The 13715-nt window shown below is 34.8% G+C and overlaps 1 protein-coding gene across 1 annotated transcript; it reads right to left on the bottom strand.

The window, feature by feature from the left end:
- Window positions 1-2019: 2019 nt before the first annotated feature.
- Window positions 2020-3889, bottom strand: LOC135147926 (protein MAIN-LIKE 1-like). The gene is made up of 3 exons (XM_064081980.1): window positions 2504-3889; window positions 2080-2405; window positions 2020-2029 (listed from the first exon to the last, which is right to left on the bottom strand). Exons 1-3 carry the CDS (start codon window positions 3887-3889, stop codon window positions 2020-2022), a joined length of 1722 nt encoding a protein of 573 aa, XP_063938050.1.
- Window positions 3890-13715: the final 9826 nt, after the last annotated feature.

Raw genomic sequence — 13715 nt, 5'->3', positions numbered from 1 at the left:
AAGAAGAGGCTGAGCTTCAAGCCCTTCTCGAGGAAGAAGGGACCACTTACGAAGAAGCCATGGCGGAGTTCCGGGCTAAAATTCAAAGTGTGTTCGATTCTTCCGACGAGGAGGAGAAGTAATTGTAATTGAGGATGAGGAGGAGAATTATTGTAATCTATTCTAAAAAAAAATTCAATAAAGTTTGTTAAATTTGGATAAAGTTATTGTGTTTGATTTCAGTTAGATTTGGTTTTTTAAATTTGGATAAAGTGTATTTTTGTCATGTAGTTAGATTTTGACTTTTTGCTGTCGGTAGATTTTGTCATGTAGTTTGATTTGGATACGAGTTTGATTTGGTCAGATTTTGGTTTTAAAAATCAGAGGTTGATCTGGGGATGAAATGTGAAGTGAAGCTGTGTGCTGGTACGCTATATTATATAGCGTAATGCTCTGTTTTCTACGCTACATTATATTGCGTAAACACAGATAAGAACAGAGCCCCTGAGGCGCTCTGGGTTTACGCTATATAATGTAGCGTAGAAAACAGAGCATTACGCTATATAATATAGCGTAAACCCAGAGCGCCTCAAAGGGGCTCTGTTTTTTGTTTCTTACACCTAAAAACAGAGCCAAACCTCAAAGGTGCTCTGTTTTACAAAACCTGTAACAAAATCCATCAACAAAATCATACAATCCATCAACAAAAAAATCCATCAACAAAATCTAAAAAATCCATCAATAACAAAATCCATCAACAAAATCTAACGATCAATCCATAAACGAAATCTAACAATCCATCAACAAAAAAATCTAAACAATCCATAAATGAAATCTAACAATCCATCATTACCAAAATCCTAACAATCCATTAATAAATTACAATCCATCTAACAAAATCTAACAATTTATAATCCGGCTAATCTAGCTTGAAGCGATGTTTCCATTGGATGACGGGCTATGCCTTTATGAAGCTCCCATGCGATGCGATGACGAAAATTATTTATAACATCTTCATTCCAATCCGTCCCAAGCCAGTTTTCAGAATTACAAGTCAAAATGCAATCCACGTATTTCATGAGGAACACGCCACAATCAATACAATTTTTCTGCTTGGGTCGTTCCACCACATTCTCTACTTGTGGATATATAATCGCATCTTCCGGGAATCTCTCGGGGGCCAAGCGATGAAACATGATAGGTATAATTTGTTCCTATAATATACAATGAAATTAAACTATATTAATTAATACGAAGCACTTGGAAGTAAATCAAAAGATAATAGAAGGGATTAGAAATTTACCACAACAACAAACTCCTTTCTATATAATTCTCGTAGAGACATGCAAGGGGCATCATCATATAGAGAATCGAATAGGGTAATCCGAAAGTCCTTTACGGACCATAAGAAGAGTACCCAATGTCCGTCCGTGGTGATTGGTATTATAATGTAGTCAAAATCGCAACACTTAATTGCTCCTTTGTCCATTGTGCCATATGACACGCAATCAGTATCAAATTGTGACCATTCTCTGGTGGTTCTCTTTAAGAGATTCTTCTTTTTGATATGATATGATATCATCAATGGAGCAAACCATGGACTCATATAATAAAATCTTGCAGCCTTCTATGACTGACTGTAATACATCCTATCCCTCTCCATGACCAACTTACAATACTCATCCACGATTGAGTCCTCGACTAGGTTGCCCGGTGCTATTGATTTCAGAGAACGTTCTTTGCAGTGTGTCGGTATATCAGCCAAATCAATTGGCTGTCCACTCCACCAATGTGCTTGCAACCAGTCCACCTTGCTTTGGTTGAGGGGTTTGAGAAGATGTCCCTTTTCATATCGAGGTACCGGCATCGTGATAAAATCCTTAAAAAAGACAAGATGAGAAAATGAGCTACAATTAGACAAGATGAGAAAATGAGCGACAAGTGACAAAAAAATCAAACTAAAAGCGGATCGTTACCTCGGTAGGGAAGTCCTCGATTGGAGGAATAGGATCCTGACGAGAAATTGGTACATTATAATAATCAACAAAATCTATTACCGGCCGATAAACAAAATGAGGTGCACTAGGCTCGACATCATACTGTGCACTGGGCCCAACATCATACTGAGGTGCACTGGGCCCGACATCATACTGTGTAGTCTCGAAAGGAGAACTTGTAGGATGTTCATAGGCTTCGTACTCTTTGAAGAAATCACTCCCAGACGGTTGACTCGATGACTCCGTGGTCCTTCCTGCCTTCCTTTTGGGCAGCACATTCTTGAAGTCGGGCCTCTCATAAGTCGGACCGAAAGTCTCTAACATGAGCTCGTCATAATCCCTGACAAATGTCGGTAATACGGAATCATGGAAAACCGGGGGCATCTCATGCAGACAGAGCTCGCTCATACCTCGAGCAGTTGTGATGATCTATACAGAAAATAATAGAAGGCCACCATTTATCAACATATACACAATGCAATAAACTCAAGATGGCAGTAAAATGGAAATGCGATATTTAAACATACCAAATCCATCGCCTTGGACACGTCGCATTTGTCACGGGCTTGTTGGTACACGGCCGGATTTTTCGTGGCCCTCGATGGCGGTATAATCTTTAGCTTCGTGATATTGTAGTACCAATCCATATAGGCTTCCTCCGAAATCTCATTCTCCGCTGGCTCCACAATACCAACTCCATTTTGGACGAAGTTATTCCACATGTCTACATACTGCTGCCGGTAGAATGGATGCACTTGCATGAAAGGATTGTCATTGGTATACCTCAAACCTCTCATGTATGCAGGGGGGTCTGGAGGTATACACAACGGCATATCGAATTGCCTTGGGACCCTTTCTGGGAGCTGGTACTCTACATCCTCAAAGTAATGGAGTGGTACACGGGCAATGCCGGCAATTAGAGCTCTCTCGAAATGCGCATCAGGCCTCCGATAGAAACGTGCATATGGCCTCCAACGCACCCAATCCAAATAGAAATTATCGAACATACCTCTGTATGCATCGATGTTGTGATGAACGTTGTAGAACTTTGACCTCCCTGCAGAGACTGGAGCAACAGCCCATGCTAATGCCCTAGGCCATATCATCCTCGTATTTTCTGCTATCAAAAGTTGTCCCGGGCGCAACCTCTCACGAGACCATAGCATCAAAACTGTTGTACAACCGGATATGGACCTGACATCCTTTCTACTGGCCTCTTGCAAATTCCTATATAGATATGCAAGAACTGAAGCCCCCCAAGCATATCCATAAATTTTGCTCGGATCCTCTAGAAATAGGATCAGTCGAGGGTGGACGACATTGTTGGACTTGGTAGGAAACAGTATTGCCTCACACAAGTAGAGAACATATGCCCGAGTGTATATCACCATCATATCCCGATCTGTACTCGAAGGGCAAGTACCATACTGCGCTCTCAAAAATTTCAACTTCACACCACCACGGTCCAAGGCAGATTTCCTTTGCTCCTCTGTAAGTTCTGGATCGTGCCATCTTCGAAGCCATGTACTCCTATGTGGAATATCATCATCGGCTCTAATTGGCTCTCCAACCACTGGTAGACCCATCAACATATATACATCTTCAAGGGTCACAGTCATCTCCCCGAAAGTGAAGTGAAAAGTGTTGGTCTCGGGTCTCCAACGCTCCACTAAAGCTGTGATCAAGCTAACATCATTCTGCATAACCGACTTTGGGTTTACAAACATCCCAAATCCCCATTGCCGCAATAAGTGGACTTGATAATCATGTAAATGCCATTCGCCGAGATTAGATGTACTCTGACGGATTGTTAGCTTTTCTCTTAACCCCCCGTTCCAGATTGTTGTGCTTATGTGATTAGCTTGGTCATAGAGCACAGAATTATCGACTAGGCCACAATAATCATTCGCCATATCTACAAATAAAATTAGATCATGTTATTATTCTCAACGTCAACAAACCAAACTCCAAATTAAATTCCAAATCAAACTAAAATATCCAACTTAATCAAAATCTACACCAAATTCAACTTCACCAAATTCTACAATATAAAACTCCAAATCAAAATCAAAATCCAACTTTTTCAATATCACCACTATCGTACTCAAACTCCAACCAAAAATCCAACAAAAAAATTCAACTTCACCAAATACTACAATATAAAATTCCAAATCAAAATCAAAATCCAACTTTTCCAATATCACCACTATCGTACTCAAAATCTAACAAAAAAATCCAACTTCACCAAATTCTACAATATTAAACTCCAAATCAAAATTAAATTCCAACTTTTCCAATATCACCACTATCATCACCACTATCATACTCAAAATCCAACAACAAAATTCAACATCACCAATTTCTACAATATTAAACTCCAAATCAAAATCAAAATCCAATTTTTCCAAAATCTACACTACCATACTCAAAATCCAACAAAAAAGTCAACTATTAAATTCAACTAAACTCCAAATCAAACTAAAAATTCAATTTTACCAACAATCTAACTATCAAACTCAAAATCTAACTACAAATTCGAAATCAAACCAAAAAATCGACATATACACACACATATACACAATCAAACTAAAACTTCAACTAAACTCCAAATCAAACTAAAAATTCAATTTTACGAACAATCTAACTATCAAACTCAAAATCTAACTACAAATTCGAAATCAAACCAAAAAATCGACATATACACACACATATACACACACATATACAAGAAATACTCACCTTTTGCTGCAATTGCCTTCAATCCACAATACGCCCTCTAAATCGCCCTCTAAATCGCCTCTAAATCCAGTGGTTGTGTTTGTGTGTTTTTGAATTAGGTTAACGTTTGTGTTCATCCACAATACGCTTTACAATACAACGAACCCGGTTCCGCTGAAAAAAACCGGTCCGCTGTATTATGTAGCGTAAACACAAACGACATTTTGCTTTCACTGGTTTTACGCTACATGATATAGCGGATACGCTTTTTAATATTTTAATCACTTATTAATCTAGGCCGTTAACTGCTTAATGGACGGTTAAAAATGAAGTGGATATATATATATATATATATATATATATATATATTTGTTTGAATACATGATACTCTGTCGTATGTAGTTAAAATACATCTTAAAAGCATATGCATTTCATGAGTATTTTACCATTCTCTCTCCATCCATCTCCATGTCTGAATCCAAAACAAGCAAGCTGGCATATCCATCTTTATTGGAACAGCCGTTGAAAAAAATCGATGACACACACCTATCCAACTGGGGTGTCCCTGGCTTCACAACATAATCATCTCTATTCTGCTCCTCCCATTCTTTGTCCATGACTAAATTGTTTGGATTCCCTACTGGGTATTCAAGCTCCATAGCATTATCTTTAAATAGAGTTACTACAAACAATCCCTCTCCCAAGTAATCAAGCTGAGCCAAGTTAAATATCTTAAAACCGTAGAATTTAAAAAATTTCCCAAGTCCATATATATGCCTCTTATGCAAATCATACTTCACTACCCACATAATCTTTAGACATGATAATGCTATCCTGAATGGTATCATAGGACCAAATCTATCTACAAATTCATCAGGCATTGTCTGCAATCCAAAGCGTTTAATATACTACTTAGTAGACTGTGAAAAATTTTAAGAGAAAGAATGTATATTTATTCTATTTAGCGTTATGTAGTGCTTATACCAGTACGCCAAACTCCTCTCGGTTTTTGCTCACTGTCTAGAAAACTTGATTGGGGAGCAGAATCTTCTGCAAATTGGAAGAATGTTTACAAAGTTACATATCTCATATGCATAAGCTTTTTTCACAGATTAAGGGTATTGTTCAACTAACCACTTTTAAGAATTCCATTCCACTTTTCTATCAATTGCCGCCTTTCATCAGCTGTATTCTGAGAAATAGTATCATGTAACATACAATTATAATTATTTTACCTTGAATCGGTTTTCAGAAACAACAATATACATCATCATCAAACCCTCAGCATGTAGTAATAAACATTTTATGTAGATATATATTGAATGTGAAAATTAAACATGCATTGTGTATTGTGTGTGTCAAGTAAAATATAAACAGCAAATAGCCCATTAGTATGTTGCATTTGCCATTTTACAATAACTACGGAACTGAGATTGAGGATATAAGAAAGGAGCATAAAATTACCATATGTAAAGCACTCTTCATCACACAAATTTAACACAATCACAGAGTATGTAGTTTGTGTTCTTGCCTACAGAATATAATCACCATCGCATTGTGCACATCAACGCGGCCATACTAATCTGTGGTTTTAACCTTTTACAAATAACCTAGCGCAGCACCAAGTAAGATAAAATAGAAGAACAGTGAATATAGCTCACCGCAGCGTTGCCTCGCTCCATTTGATCCATGACCCAATAAATCCGCCGGATTCGCTCTGTCGTCGTCGATTCTTCCACACTGACGCGCGTGGCTGCATACAAGTCGGAGGATGTTTTTATATGACGTTTCGTATTCTCTTCGTTAACCCCTCTTTTTAACAGTAGGGCTAAATAACAAGTTAAACCTGTAAAATTCTAAAAACAATTAAAAACAAGGTTTTTAAATTTTTTGGTTTGTTTGAATGTGTTTATAAAGACCACTATAGTCATATACTCAAATTTAACCTTGGCGGCTTTTGTACTAAATTGTGGACAATATTTTCATAATACGGAGAACTTACAATACAATTTTGTGCAGTATGATACAACATATTATTTCTGTATTTTCGTGAAAGCGGAAACAATGTGTGATTGAATGCCAATTTATGTTTATGGATCTTAGTGCGAGCGTTTTTGTCCCCGGGGTGCACTGAGTAAATCCGACATCTCCAAGTTTTTTTTGGCCATTGTCAATGCTATTCCCAAATAAGTTTTCCATATTTTAAGTTCGAAAGAATCCAATATTATAAAAAAAGGAAGTTATTATACGTAATGCCGACGTTTTTGACTATGTTGAATAAATCAGCATTTGTGTTTTCAGCGTCGTATAACATGCTTTCTGTAAAAAATGCATATTTTACAAAAACCAGCACTATGTTGTTTAACAGGGATACTCGGTGAAGAGGTTTGTAAGTATCCTTATTTTTTCTCAAAATACCTTATGTTATGTTATTATTTATTAAGTACGCAAATTTTGTACAATTTTCATGTTTCGTACGTGGAGCTCGCGTAGCGCGGGCATAATTCCCTAGTACTCTGCTGAAGATGCTCTTAGTAACTTCTTACGGATCATGGTACTCACACTTTCACGAAAGTTGATATTCCCATGGTTTTGCCAACCAAACAACTTCATCCATAACTACTTTCTAGGAAGTTGAAATTCCTAGGTATTGGAGATGCTACCAAACGAGCACCTAGTCTCCTTTTTTTTATTAGTGAGTTGCATTTGTGTACCTATTTGCATATGTCCTATAATTAAGTCTATATTTCCATTTATATCAAATTAATTCCACTCACGCCCTTATTTAATGTAGATCGATAATCTCATTTTTATTGATCAATGAACTATATTACTCAATATTCGGAGACAACCACTTCATATATTAAATACAGGTTATCATTTCTAATACTAATATCAAGTAATATTCGCAAGTTACCCCAGTTTTTATATATATATATATATATATATATATATATATATATATATATATATATATATATATATATATATGTTTAATTCTAGTATAATCCAAACAATTTAAACCTTCTTTTATCTCCATAACATTTTATCAATAACAAAATGCAAAACATTTTTAAAAATATAAAAATAATATCAACATTACAATTATCATACCAAAGTTGTAAAAATCTGATTACAACTAATCAAATAAAAAATAATTTTAACTCATCATTTAGTAACAAAAACAAAAAAAAATAATTTATTCTACTTGACATTGATACGATATTGCAAAAAACAAAAAAAGCAAAGTAAAACCACCTAGAAAAAATTCATGTCCATTAATTACATATCCCTCCATTTGCATCTAAATTAAAATTCGCCTAAATTTTAAATTTTAACAACTAAAAATCAAAAATTCTTCTGATCTTCTTCCCTCGTATTTTTTTAAAAATTTTGATATGTTTTCGTCTTCTCTCATCACTTAATATTTTGAGTCCAGTATACATATTGAAGATGACGCGTATGAAGGTAAGACATATCGTGTTACTCCCAAACACATCACATTTGAAGAGAAAAGACTAATGTTTAATTTTCTACTACAAAATTCTAACAATATGAATGTGAAGAGGAGTTAGGGGTGAGCAGGAAAAACCGAAACCGCAAAAAAAACCTAAAAAAACCGAAAAACCACACCGAAAAAAACCAAACCGCAAATAAAACCGAAAATAACCGAGATAAAAAACCGAAATTAGTGGTGCGGTTTTATTTTCGGTTTTATACTAAAACCGCACCGAAATTAACCGAACCGAAATATATATATATATATATATATATATATATTAATAGTAATAAAGCATTTTAGTCATTTTAAAACTTCACATCTAATTTTATATGGAGGTTCTTCTTCGTACTTGCATACTTGCTGAGTCACTTAAATCACCGGGCACCCAAATATTTGGAGGAGCGCTTGATCGAAAACTAGGGCTATTGTGATTTGCCACAAAGCAGAAATATTTCTGCTGTTAATCTGCTGATCAAATTTTATTATGAAACCTATTCAACTTTTTTTATTTATGTACTTTTTGAACATTTTTTATTTGAATTTCATGATTAGTTGATTTTGGGTAATTTTATTGACTTGACATCATCTAATTTCTTGTCAAAATACGTATGTTTTAGTTTTTATTGTGTATTAAGGTTTTTTTAGATGAAAGTATGTAATGTTTCATATATCCTCATATAGAAGCAATAGTAAATAGTAACCGAACATATTGTACATGTTCATGAAAATTTTATATTTTTTTAAAAAAATTCATTATGCACAAGAGTAGCAAATAATAGTGGATTAACCGAAACCGAACCGCATTCATCGGTTTGGTAACGGTTAATGTCCGGAACCGCACCAAACCGCACCATGCACACCCCTAAGAGGAGTTACAACGTTTCTACTCACTCGGTAACAAAAATATGGTCAACCGGTAAATAAAATATTGCTCAAGATATAAACTTTACAAGTGAAAAGTTTTGGAAATGTGGGAGGAAAACAAATACAAATTGATGTTGATGTCGTCAAAAGATTAAATATTCGTTCATTAGCAAGTGTCATCATTTAGTCAAATCAACTCTGCATCGTCGAGTTAGAGAAGGAGACTTGCGCCCACACAAAAATCATGTCAAGTCATATATGACTAACGAAAACAAAAAAAGCTCGCTTAAGATTTTGTTTATCTATGCTTACACATTATTTGAATTAACATGTTTTATTATTTTCTGGCATGTTAAATGTTGTCCACATAGATGGAATAGTGATTTACTATGACAAAAAAGTGTCAAAGGTATTGGCACTGTTTGGAAGTTAGAGATTTGGGGCAAAATTAGAGGTTTGGGGTGGTTTAGAGGTTTGACCACTAGAATCCGCTAATATAAGTGTTTTTTTTTTGTTTTTTTTTTGAAAATGAGAATAAATCTCAACGAGAATCGGCAATTCACCGTGATAATTCTTTCATTCAAGAAAGCTTGTTATCTAACCGTCGGACATGCAAGATGACCGGGGAAATTTAGACAATAAAACTTTAATGTCCGAAAAGAAAAACCGGTCTTCTTCCAAGAATCCTGAAAATAAAACAAGAGAAACAAGAAGAATATAAGTCGATATATTTAACAGATTATATCAAAATATTCCTACAATCATGATAACTCATGATTAAGACAATTAAGCTCTTAATTAAGGCTTAATAATAAAATATTAATGTCCTTAATTAAGACACAATTAAGGCCCTCAAATAAGGCACAATTAACGCCCTCAATAAAGAGGCACAATTTACGCCCAAGAGGCACAATTTACGCCCTTAATAAATAGGCACAATTAACGCCCTCAATTACGGCACGATTAGCGCTTTCCTTTCTGAAACCGGATCCCGTCCCGAAACCGCCGTCGCCGTCACCGCCACCATCGGCCACCACCGATGTGCTATCGGTCAAGTTGCCTCGTCGTATGCGAAGCAAACAACGAAGCGTCTCATATGTAACACGAAAATCGCCAAAAACACCAAAAACCAAACAAAACACAAGGATTAAACAAACAAACAAATACCCACAAACAAACAAGATTAAAGTATAAGTGTTTGATAGTTAGCGGATTGAAATAGAGGATTGAACCCAAAAAGCTAATTTTGAAAAAGCTACTTTGAGGAGCTTTTTGGGTTAGAGGTTTTGGTTTGTGTCATAAAAAGCTAATCAATCAGCTATTAACCAAACAGTTTTACGAGAAACAGCTAATTCAATCCACTAGTCAATACATCTAATTCAATCCGCTAGTCAAAACATCTAATTCAATCCGCTAACAGCTAATCCCCAAACAGGGTATCTTATAAGAGTCTTCCCTCACATTCATGTAAAAGTTCTAATTTTATTGATAAAATTATATTCTTGTGTATGGCGGCACTTTCAAGATTTGACACACTATGTAACACCATATTTAACGAGAAGTTTGATATATTTCATTTTCTTACAAATGAACCGGCTAAAAGAAAATGTAAGAATAAACCTACGGGCACTTAGAGACTAAACCGATAAGTTCAATAAACAAAGACGTGACAAGAAGAATGATGGCCGAAACCGTGTTTAGAGATGGATTTGACATTAAATTAATTTTTCAATTCCCTGATAGTCTTGACTTGAATGTGTTGGACTTGGTTTTTTTTAGAGTAATCCAAACTTTGCAGCATGAACACGGGCGTAGCCAGGATACTAATTCAGGGGGGTCGAAAAATAGTTTTATTAAAAAATATATAATAAATGAAACATTAATCATAAATTTAGTTATAATCAATTTGTTTGTATTTCTATATTATTTATTATATTTGTACATTCTATTTAGTTTAACTTGTTTTGCTATTTATCAAAAAAAAACATGTTTTGCTAAATATTAAAAGATAAATATAATGAGGCCGTTTGGGTGAGTATAAAATAAGTACCTTTTGCTTAAGGTAAGAAAATGACGCATGACGCAGAAGTCAGAAGCAAGTTAAGACTTATAAGTGATTAAACTGCTTAGAATAGAAGTAGAATCCTGAAACAAAAGCTAGTAGTCTTAACTATTTTTAATTAGCTCTTGACTTTTTACACAAAGAGTTTTCTAACTTATAAACCCATAAATTGGTTGCCAAACACCACCAATATTTTATAAATGTATCAACATTTTTTATATATCATATAAATATAATGGGGTCAAAAATAAATTTTAGTAGAGTCAAATATAAAATTTTAAAATTAATATAATACCTATATAAAGATATTTAGGGTTATGTGGGTGCAACCGCCCCCCCACCCCATAAGGTAGCTACGGCCCTGAGCATGAAAAAGAACTGGGAACTGTATATGAACTTGTGGAGGTTGTTAAACACCTTTTGAAGATCTTCACCATGACAAACTGAATAAGATATTTTTAACCTCACAACTAAATATGAAGAAAAACATGAAAGCAGGAAGAGACAACAATTTTAAAGAACTTCATTTTGAAGAAAATCAATGCCAAAGTAGTACTATGTAGTTGACATGCTAAGGAGTTATCAACTTGGCAATGAAAAATTGTCAAAATTTTAGTTATGTGAGGTGAACATGATTATTATACTTTTCTAGCTTTTTTTCAAGTTGCAGTGGTATATGATTTTATTATTTTTACGAAACTTTGTATTTACATCTAATTTTGATATTTTTAATTTCACTTTGAATTTTAAAATCGAAAAAAGTTAAAAATATGTAATCTTCAAATTAAAAATACTTAGCTATTTTATAAATTTTGAAAAAGCATGTCAAAAAAGAATTAGAACAATTAAATATGAAGTAATTAAGAATTAAGTGTTTGAATTATTCATATCCTATGTATGATTATTTATAAGTTTTAATTTTTCGAAATAATCATTGTTGACAAAACACTGTTTTATTAAATTTGACACGAGTATGTTCGCACAAAAACACGCAAGCGTACGTGGTCACAAGTAGTAAAGAATCAAATTCAGTTCGTTCCCACAGACACTAGTGTTTTCAGAAATATGCACTTATGCACCAATGTATGATCATTATTCAATGCTCAGACAAATAACAAATTGGTTGGTTTTATCTATTTAACTAATTCTATTCGAATTATGAAACTAAGAATTATAAACTAAGAGATTAACGATTTACTAATGTGAATAAAAACATGGGATTCTAACTTCATTATATACTTCATTCAGAGTTATGCCTTATCGATATGTTACGGTCGATAACTAATCAGATAACACGAAACTGATACACGCTAACTGTCGTTATACGTGCACCATACTGCTACACATCCACAATTAATATAGAAGGTAAACAGACACCAATTATGCTTAGACCCTATATGTCTATAGAATTTGAAAACATAATGGTTGAAGATCAAGTTATCTATCAAGATTACATAGGGCGATGCAAGATGGTTAAAATCACACCACTAATCATGTATATCGAATACATAATCCTATGTTCGCATGGCAAGTTCTAAATCAATATATCCACTGTCGCTTCAATAAAAATTAACAAACAATCTAAGATGTTAGCTACGCATCCAAGACGAATAAGCACAACCAATACGAAGAAATCAACATTTATCACACAAATAATTAAGGCAAATCAACTACTGAAATCCATATATAAATCCGCTAGAATCCCACGATAATGATTAGTTCATAATCGAACTCCTCATCATCATGGGAATAAGAATAAACATGGAACTGAATAGGTAAAACAAACTCAAAGTACTAGAATAAGAGTTAAGAAACAAATCCGAAACGAGCATCCAAAGTTACGCCTACTTCGAAGAATTACAAAAGTAAAAAGTATGAAATTCGATCTTGATCTTCTCCGTATCCGTCACGTGCTCCTTAGAATGTTTCTAGGTTATGTTTTTAGTCCCCCAAGCCTTTCTTTTACTTCCCCAGCGAACGGGCCTTCAAACGGATCAAAAACGGTCAAAACGGGCCAAAAATCCCGCCCAGAGTGTGAGGCGGGCGCCTCACTTCTCAGGCAGGCGCCTCACAAGTGAGGCGGGCGCCTCACAAAGTCAGAACGCGCAGCCGACGCTTCTTTGCCCATAACTCTCTCCTCGTGCATCCGATTGCTTCGCCGTTTTTTTTCAATGAAAGCTATGAATCTCCTCTTCATCCTCCTTCCAAGAAACCTACACAACACAACACTAAAACATATCAAAAACATCAAAAGCTTGAGGTCATTTCATCGTTTTAAGTCAAAACGAAGGCTTCCAAGTGGATATGAAATCCACTTATCAGAGTACTTTAAAAAAAGAAACAAATTTGAAAAGTAAATTAATTTTCCATTATCCAAATCATTTCACAAATTCTAAGAAACAAATCCTTTCATTCTTAAAAACCTAAATTAAGCCGTAGACTTCATAGAAATTATAACACAACCATCCATATTCGTTTTTTTGAAATTAATATAGCACCCTAAAAAAATATTTAGCCCCGTCTACTCCAAAGTAGAGCTTATACCTCTCTCTCTCTCTCTCGTGGAGATTATTGAGTCTCGCTCCAATAGATC

The sequence above is a fragment of the Daucus carota genome, chromosome 7 (genome assembly GCF_001625215.2).
Source record: "Daucus carota subsp. sativus chromosome 7, DH1 v3.0, whole genome shotgun sequence".
Taxonomy (NCBI): domain Eukaryota; kingdom Viridiplantae; phylum Streptophyta; class Magnoliopsida; order Apiales; family Apiaceae; genus Daucus; species Daucus carota.
The sequence above is the reverse complement of the archived record's forward strand: the minus strand, read 5'-3'. Positions and strand labels throughout refer to the sequence as shown.

What these genes read in the sequence shown, in the direction of transcription:
- LOC135147926 (XM_064081980.1), bottom strand. Translation starts at nt 3,889, where the DNA reads ATGGCGAATGATTATTGTGGCCTAGTCGATAATTCTGTGCTCTATGAC. An exon ending in TGTCCAAGGCGATGGATTTG is followed by an intron (nt 2,406 to 2,503) that starts GTATGTTTAAAT and finishes TTTTCTGTATAG; the next exon opens with ATCATCACAACTGCTCGAGG.